This window comes from Alnus glutinosa, chromosome 11, assembly GCF_958979055.1.
Source record: "Alnus glutinosa chromosome 11, dhAlnGlut1.1, whole genome shotgun sequence".
NCBI classification, from domain to species: Eukaryota; Viridiplantae; Streptophyta; class Magnoliopsida; order Fagales; family Betulaceae; genus Alnus; species Alnus glutinosa.
The window spans coordinates 22,158,621-22,168,096 of record NC_084896.1 but is presented as its reverse complement, the minus strand read 5'-3'; the positions used below and the strand labels follow the sequence as shown (position 1 = coordinate 22,168,096).

At 35.1% G+C, this 9,476-nt stretch overlaps 1 protein-coding gene across 1 annotated transcript; it reads right to left on the bottom strand.

Annotated features, from left to right (window-relative positions):
* Positions 1–4,189: 4,189 nt before the first annotated feature.
* Positions 4,190–7,942, bottom strand: LOC133882036 (protein trichome birefringence-like 13). The gene is made up of 6 exons (XM_062321127.1): positions 7,448–7,942; positions 7,097–7,274; positions 6,166–6,306; positions 5,216–5,336; positions 4,604–4,738; positions 4,190–4,483 (listed from the first exon to the last, which is right to left on the bottom strand). Exons 1-6 carry the CDS (start codon positions 7,908–7,910, stop codon positions 4,220–4,222), a joined length of 1,302 nt encoding a protein of 433 aa, XP_062177111.1. The 5' UTR covers positions 7,911–7,942; the 3' UTR covers positions 4,190–4,219.
* Between the last annotated feature and the right edge of the window lie 1,534 nt (positions 7,943–9,476).

Below are 9,476 nucleotides of genomic sequence, written 5' to 3'. Positions count from 1 at the left end.
AACGCAAAATTTAAAGGCTAACCTACGATTTTAAAGGTTAAACTGTGATTTTGTCAAACGCATAACTGTGTTTTTAAAAATTATTTTTTCAAATCATATATTTTTTAAATCACAAACTCAAACAGGCCCTAAGATGTGTTACATGAAGAAGAAAGCAGATGAATTATAACAATTCGCTGAGATACAGTAAGAATGTTCTTGTGGCATGCTTTTATTGGTTACACGTTTGTTCTTCTGACTTGAAAAAAAAAAAATCTATTGACCAACAATTGACCTATCAAACTTGTTACAAAAGATAAACTATATATAATAAGTTGTGTTAAAGGGAGAAGAAATCAAATGAATTGTATTTCTTTCTTTTTTTTATGCCTTAAATTCCACCGTTTAGGCTTCGTTTAGCTCGCGGAATAGACTACATTTTCTAAAAAAAACCACTCATTATTTTTAATTTTCTCTCATTTTTTTTAAAGAAAAAAAAATTAAAATTAAAATTGTTTTTTTTTTTATATAATTTGAGTTTTTATTTTTTAACTTTTTTTAATCATGTGGGTTTTTTATTTTTAGTAATTTTGATTGGATTCCAATTAAATTATATGAGTTATTACCAAATTAAAGAGTAGGAATAGCTATTTCATTCCATGCTCTCTTTTATTCCCGCTAATAATTATTACCTTTCTCAATAGAATACTTATTCCACAAAATAAACGAAATTAATTTTATTGGCCTTGCCTTTTGCTCTTAGTCTAAAACGACCTAATTTTAGTACCAACAGCATCTATTTGGTAGTGTAAAGGACTAACAGGTTTGAATTTACACTACCAGGTTTGAATTTACACTACCAGGTTTGAATTTTCATTTTTTATATTAAATCAATAATTTTTTATTATTATTCAAATAAAAAATTTTATTACAATACAAAACTTTTTTACTTTTCTATACAAATTCTTTTTACTTTATATCACATCGTCACTTTTTGTTAATTTTTTGTACAAACATTTGCCAAACATCACCTAAAAGTCTTCCAAGCATTTGGACTCGATCACTCTCATCTCTAATACACCATTATTAATATAATTAAAACAATAATATGCTTTACTTGCTCTTCTCCTTCCTTTGCAAGCCAATCGAACCCTTATATATATATCACTATCTTCCTTCATTCATTGCTTGCATGTCCAATACCTCAACCTTGTTGATCAGCTAATTAAGGGTCTTCACCAAGTCAAAAGGTCTAAACAGAAGGATCGAAGGGATCATCGACAACATGGCTGCTTGTCTCTCAGCCATCTTCAGCTGTTTCAAGACATGCTTCTCGTCGCCTCCGGTCTCCGATGATATTGTGGGAGGGTCGGACTCCCGCATGAAAGAATGTTCTTCGGAGAAACCTATGTGCAAATCAAAATCTGAAGGAGCTCCGATTGTAGCATCCTACTTTCCAGTTAATTCAAACGTCTCCCGCTTGTAAGTATTTTATATATCATGATTCATGATACTGAACTGAGCTTGTCCATGCACTTGTCTCTTGATCATTACGTTCTTGTCCCAATTTTTCAGAATTTTGATTGCCTAGAAATGTTTGGTAATTTCAGCGATGACGTTGCAATATATATTTATTTTTTGATTTTTGTCAAAAGTATTTATGTATTATGAAGTGGAATCCATATGAAAGTAGAGAGCATGCATTCTCTTAAAAAAAAAACTGGACTGAAATATTTTTGATGAATGAATAATAAATAGTCCAAAGGCTACGATTCCTAATATTACAAATAAAACTCCCAATTCCTAATGAATTTGTTAGGACAGAAATAATCTCTAAAAAAAATTATCGTATCATTATAATTGCCTATTCAAATGAGTAATGGAACTCTCAATCCCCATTTCATATTGATTGACGTAATGTATTTTTAAGTGGTTTATCATGTTAGTCATTTAATAAAAATAAAAAATAAAAAAAATAGTCACTTAAAACTCATCCCATTAACCGACGTAAAATGAGTATAGAGAGTAGTTTTAATCTATCCAAAAATATTAAAAATAAAACCTAAAACGTTTGGTTCAACAATTTTGAGTTTGGTTAAAAGAAACTTTTACAAGTTAATCTTGCAAGTCAAGTTAAAGAGTTAGCATCAATGTTTTACAGGTGCTCATATAAGCTGTATTTTCTTGTTAGAGAGTTGAAACACGTGTTAAAGCATTGAAGCCATCACTTCACTTGACTTGCAAGATTAACTTGTGAAAGAAACCAAAACAATCTCAACCGTTGCTTTAATTTATAGCTGATGTGCTGTTGTCTAAAACTACACCACAAAAACCGGATCCTTCTTTACTTGTTATTAATGTAATTAAAACAGAGGAAATTTTTTTTTTGAAACGGAGTTTATTAGGTTTTAAGACATCGAATGAAATCTGTTATTCACTATGTTTGTTACTGCGTTTTGGAAAAAAAAAATTATATATATATATATATATATATATATATATATATATATATATATATATATATATATATATATATATATATATATATATTTGATTTGTATTTTAAAAAGTATTTTGTGTTTGTTAGTATTTTTGTTTTGAGAAAGAAAAACAAAACAAAAAAGAAAAGAAAAAGAAATTTAACAAACAGAAGTCACTCTCTTTTAATGATTGTTGATATTATCCGGTTAATGAGAAAGTACTTAAAAATGGAAGTAGACAAGACTAACCAAAATCCTATACTCTGAATCTCCCCCAACCAGACCATTAGTGATTTTTTTTTTTTTTTTTTTTAAACAAATAACATGTACTATTATAAATTCTGAAAAACCCTAAAGCTTACATATTGAGAAATTGAGAGACAGGACCCTCTACACTCTAAGCCAAAAGGATCTGACTTAAAAACAGCTGTCTAAGCAGAAACATCAAACCCTACCAGAATTACATTTGATTCTCTCTTACATTATCGCTCACTCTCAAATAAAAGAGAACCGATCTAGCATCTAACCAACAAAAATTCCAACAAAATCTTAGTAATACACAGGCAGACTGTACAGGAGAAAACAAGGGGATACACAACACAAAGCAGAAAAAACCAAAAAAAAAAGCTGCCGGCAAAAAGAAGCAGCCTCCACCGGAGACTGCGACGCGTGGAAGATGCGCGCCGTCACCGGTACCACCCAGTCGTAGAGTAGCCACCGTAGACCCCATTCCCACTGTGCACGGCCAGAAAATAGAGGAGCGTGGCCATTCACACGCACCAAAGAGCAAAGGGCTCTCTAGCGCATGCAGGTCACGCGCCGGACTCCCACGATCGGCGTGACCAGTGCTTCCAGCAGTGGAAGCGGACGACGACAGGAAACACGGCTGAGGGGCGCGTGTCTTGAGAAAAGCAACAGGGTTATGTAGATCTGGCTCCAAAAATCGAAGAAAACAGTTGAAAAAACTAGCTAAAAAACCACCGTTAACAATACGAACGGCCGCCACACCCCCAAATTGGACACCTTGAGTTGAGCTTTCCTGCCTGAGACAAAAGAAAAAAAAGAAAAAACAACACAAATACAAGCTACCATAGCCCAACAAGGCTAGAAAAAGTCAGTTACCACCGGATCTACCGAATGAACAAAAGCTCCACAGCCTTAATGGCTAGAAGAAACCTATACTCCACTGAGAAAAACTCAAGGAGGAAACAAAACACCTTAGTCCAAGAGGAGTCAGAGGACTAAGGGGCAAAAAACGAGCTGGAGGGAGGGAACGACTATTTGGGGAGAGGAGTTGTTTACTGGAGAAACGAGAGAGACTTGAGTGTCAGACCATAAGGAATTTACCTTAAGTGCTAAAAAAATAAAAAATAAAAAATAAAAAAATAAAAAACAGCACATCTCATATAACTTTTTCAACGGTTCAAATTTAATTCTAAATTTTTTATGAGAGAGAGAAAGGGTGAAATTAAATATGGACGGTCGAAAAAACTATAGAAAATGTGTTGTAGTTTCTTTTTTTTTTACAACACCCAAAGGAGAACCTTCCCCCAAAGGTCCCAACCCACCCTCCCATAAGAAAGGAGGGGTATATTTACATTACTGGTTAAGAAACTCATCATTCATTGCTTGGGACAACAAGTTAATCATCTGTGCAAAAATGGGGAATAACTATGTAATAATCTACCTCCATCAAAATCAAAGACAAATTTCAGATAGCCGGAAGCGAATGCAATTTCAGGATGAAAATAATTAATATATCAATCTCTAAACTTAATATTGTTTAGATGCTCTATGAACAAGTCATTCCAAGTATCAGTAATTCCTGGTAAGCACCAGTGCATACAATCATCATGTTTCTTTCCACCAGAAGTGGATGGATGGGCATCTGCTCTAAACTCACTCATGCGGGTTATGTCCAAAATATGGAAAGCAGACCCTTTAAGGGCTTTGTATAGGTGCTGATTCACTAGACGTGCCTCCACATTTGTTCCATTATTATTCAGAGAGAAGAGTTCTTCAACCTGAAAGATAAACCAAGACTTTCAAACCTTTAATGTTGTCTTGCAAAACAGAAGTGCAACAATAGAAGCATGTGGAATGGAGTTTCAAACACATTAGAATGCAAGTTCAATGTGAACCACCTGCTCTGGCAACAAAGGCTGTAGCCGTTGACAAGAACCACCTTGGTCCCAGTCACCTCCCTCAAAATGTCTAGGTGATTGTGTACGAAAGAATTTGATTGCACCCGGTCGCAGTTTTTCCTCTACGAACAGTACCTATCATGAAAGCACATGTACTATATGAAAAAATTCTGACAGAATAACTGAAGATATGCAGGGTCATATGCAACATCCTATCCTGTCAAAATATGTTCTCATCGGATTATTTCCCTATTGTATTCATGGAATTCTCAGATCAGGTAGTCACGTAAAATTATGATAATGAACTGATGACACTGTTGACAGCTAATATGATGAGTTTGAATCAGGAAACTCAGCCATCTATATGCACACAGCATGGCCTATCCGTCTTCCAAACATAAATAATATTTTACGCCCACTGGTTTTCACATCACTGGTTGCTACACAAACTATGAAATGTAAGCCTGCATTAGTTACATCACTAGTTATATATGTGTAAGCCTGCAGAAAGTATAGAGTTGAAGTATAGCTGGACCAACTGTTAAGTGTAAGCCTAATTCTTCTTCACCGTTGGAGAGAAAATTAAACAGAAGAAAAGTTTCAATCCTGTACCATGTGCTTTAAGACCATATCCAGGCCAACATCTTGGGGTACTGGAGGTATGACAGGGTGACCATTCTCAAAGAAAAGCATGGGTGACTTCACAGGGTCAAATTTTGAAGGAGCCCACCACCTATTTACAAGAACCAAGAGGCAAAATAAAGGATCAGCGATATCTTCTCATACCATAAAAACTGTTCCAATTGTCAAAAACAAAAACCAATACAAGGACGTCATAAATAAGAAATTAGCAACTCCAGCCCTGATTGATGTTCATTGCATTTAACAAGGTCATGTAATAAGTATGGGCTGCACGGCCTCACAACTGGTTTAAAAAGTGTAGAGATTTTGATGCAACCAAATGACAAGTTTTCCAATAATTACAATCGCAGAGCAGTAAGATTCTATAGTACAACTGATGGGCACTTTGTTCCTGTAATGGTGAATTTCAATGGTCATATGACCAAGCATTTATCCACCACATATGTAAGCCCAATTTCTTGAGCACTAAGCAAGATGCATTTTAAACTTTTTTTCTTTTAAAAGTAATCGAGATATCATTAAAAGCGTAAGATGCCCCCAAGTACATAAAAAGTAAACAAGAAAAGCCACCTATCTAGCAGAGGCAAAAAAAGAACAATAAAATCATGATAAATAATCATAAGTAGCTGTCCAAAAATACAATGTGATGAAAAATAAAGAAATAATCTCCTCCAAAGCCCTCTCGCGACCCTCAAAACTTATATCATTCATTTTCCTCTATAGACACCACAAAAGGCACGAAGGCAACGTCTTCCACACAACAGTGTAAACTATTGCAGTGTAAGCCTTGTTTTGGATGTTAGATTGGGGAGAGGGGAAACGGAAAAGCAATGCTCGAACATCGGGCAGAGCCATTGCAGTGTCAAACATCATAGAAGTGATCAATACTCTATGACATACGGATATGAAAATAAATTTACCAGTGTCCTGTGTTAAAGATTAGAATATCATGAAAGGCCGGAGTCTCAGCCCATGTGCCTTCTGGAACATCAACATCAACCCTAAAGCCTTCTTTATATCCAAGAGATTCCAACACACCACCATTGGCATTAGCTGACCACCTGCATGAAACAGGAGCCTAAATATAACCTAAAAATGTCGAATATAATATCCACGGTATCAACTAAACAACTAAGAAAAACAAACAAACACTTATCAACACCTTACAGTTATACAAATATCAAATAAACAGTTTATTCAAATAAAAAACTAACACTCACATTCAACACCTTATAGGGATAATTGTGACACGCTGTAAATGAACAAGTCCTTTCGACAAGCCTCATATACGTTATATGATATTCTTATATCTGTCCTACATGTCAAGCTGAGTTCAACAGCCAAATACCCAACTCGGCTCGAATCCAGCCCTAATTGTGTCCATTTCATACCCTACTTACTCATGATCATCTTCTCTTATACCATGTGAAATTATCAGTTATCCTAAAAGTTCAAGAGTCCGTTTGAGTTTACGATTTCAAAAAGTGCGATTTGAAAAAAGTAATTTTTAAAAACGCAGTTAAGCGTTTGGCAAAATCGTAGTTTAGCCTTTAAAATTCTGCGTTTTCAAAAAAACTCTCTTCACTGCGATTTGAAAAAGTAGATTTTCTACGTTTTCAAATTACAATTTTTAAAAACGCAGTTCTCAAACAATTTACGTTCTGCAATTTGGTTTAAAATTGTACTTATTGTCTATGAAATCGCAATCCCAAACGCAGCCTAAGTAGATAAGAAGTGATTAAATTTAATCACTTGACTATTATTTTCACAAAACTCATACAAAAAGCCATCACCGATGGAAAAATTGTGCTCTCAAATCAAATTCATGTTAGGCATAGGAGAAAACCTTACCTACCATAACGAGCCAAGAGATTCGTGCGGTGATACGCGATGGTGAGATTATAGCGAAGAAACGTAAATCCGCGATCGGCACCAGCTGGCCGCCACTTCTTCACTTCACTGGACACGCGTTTCAGATTGCAGAACAGAGAAACAAACATATTTCTATTCAGGGAATCCCCAACAAACCCTGCACTGTTCCACATTCATAAGCTCCCACAAACACCAAAGGAGAGAGAACACAACTCAACAAAGGAGATTATCCATAACTGTCAAAAGAGAGTGACTGTTCATTTTCCTACATTTTCTCAGAAACCAAACAGAAAGTAACTAGCTGCTTCGTTTGAGAGAGAGAGAGAGTACCGATGCTGGTGTTCCTGTGCTTCTCCAGAAACGAAACCGGATCGAACGGCGGGAGATCACAGCGCCGGGGCTTCCACCGCCACGCGGTGAGCTCGTGACCGTTGGATTTGTTGTTGGAGATGCAATTCCAGCCCTTGAATATCTCCTTGCACGTACCGTCATACCTCGGGCCCGTTGAGTCGGAGTCTCGGATCCACGCCCCGTCCCCGTAGTCGCAGGACCAGTCCGGGGCCGCATTCGGGTCGGGGCTCCGGGTGTGTCGAAATCGGAAGGTTTCGTGCGAGTGTGAGGCATTGGAGAAGGTTTTCCTGGAGAGCGAGAGGACGAGGAAGATGGAAGCGAAGCAGAGGAGAGAGAGGAGTGGGAAGAGAGGGATTTTCTTTGCGTGGATATGATGGTGGTCTCGTGCGGCCATGGCGGAGAGAGGTGGTGGCAATTGGCGCACGTTAGCACACAAGAACATAAATAGATCTATGTGTAAAAAAATTAATAATATATACTTTTATACGGCTTTTTTTTTTGGGCATTTGACAATGCCTACTTTTTTTTTTTCTTTTTCTTTTTTTCTTTTTTTTTTCCATTTTAAAAAATGTTTTGTATTTTTATGCACTTAATTTTGAGGTTTAAGACGATGAAAATGTTTTAACTTTAAAATTATTGAGTTTTATAATTGGCAGTAACACATCAACAAAGTGAATAAAAGTGTGATATATAGTATTACTTTTTCATTTTTTTTTTTTTACGCACTAGGGTGGCTTGATAGTGCTCATCATTTTTTGAATTTTTAATTTATTTTTTTTTTTTAACCATGACTAATCTATGTATTAATAGGCATTAACACTAATAAAATAATAAAACGAGAATAAAATAGAAGTATGATTTTTAATATTACTCCGGAGCTAACATAACATTAGGCAAATAGGCAGATATTTTGTCTTCTTCTCTCTCACCGAATTTGATTGCAGAACTATTTTCCACTTGAGTTGCTTAGCTGCATTCTAATTCGATCTAGGGTTTACTTTACTTGGTAGGTTACAACCCCATTAAATAATGCGAGGCATAATGCTAATCTTCAATTGGATCATTGACAAATTTACCCTAATGGCCGTTAAGAACATAATGACCAAAGAAGAAAGAGACCAACCCCAATGTCTTTTAAATTTGGTTTGATGTCACCCTCGCTAATCAATGTAGAATATCACAATCTTGTTAATTAGCTAGAACGATAAATTAAAAAAAAAAAAAAAAAAAAAAGTATACGAGAAGCTTGATAAACCGCTTATAGAAAGAAGAGAGAATCTGTCAACCTGCAACAATAATTGAGACTTTGGTTTACTATCTACATTGTACAACAAGTTATCTTTACAAAAAGTAAAAGATACTTCTTTTATTTTTTTATCTTTCACAACTCTACAAAAGGGTAAACAGCTCTTTTATAGAGATCATCGAATGTAAAATAAGTTTGAGTGTCTTATAGTAATAACTTATTCTTTTAAGTGTTTTTCTGTAACTGATATCAAAGCCTATAAAGCATTCAATAAAACCTTCTACCTACTATTTGCAATCTTTGTAAGAGTTTGTAACAATCTATAAACGAGTTTGTAAGGGACGTTTGTATATTACAGGCATTTGCATATGCTTTCTTGTTCTATTCAATGATTTGTCTTCTTGATTATTATATTGTGTTGCTTCACTTCTAATGGTAGTAAATCTAATATATAAGAGTGTCAACTCAAATTAGCGTGTTGAGCTCGGATAGTGTCAAGACATAGATTAACTATATAGTCATATAGATCAATCATAATCCGAACTATTTAATTAAACGAGTCACGCTCCTTAACCCTAACCCAACTCATTTAATTAAACAAGTCAAACCATTAAACCCTAACCCATTAATTTCAAGTTGAGTTTGTGTCAAAATTACAAGTCATGTCAAAAACTCACTTCAATGTTACATATCGAGTTCATGTTGTATCAAAGCATAAGTATAAAACTATATAGATCAACTACAACTTGACTCATTTAATTA

Excerpts from the sequence above, each read along its gene's own strand:
- LOC133882036 (XM_062321127.1), bottom strand. The coding sequence starts at position 7,910 with ATGTTCTTGTGTGCTAACGTGCGCCAATTGCCACCACCTCTCTCCGCC. Across the intron at positions 6,307-7,096 it reads CTCTTGGCTCGTTATGGTAG|GTGGTCAGCTAATGCCAATG; the intron begins GTAAGGTTTTCT and ends TGTTTCATGCAG. Across the intron at positions 4,739-5,215 it reads ATATGGTCTTAAAGCACATG|GTACTGTTCGTAGAGGAAAA; the intron begins GTACAGGATTGA and ends CTTTCATGATAG.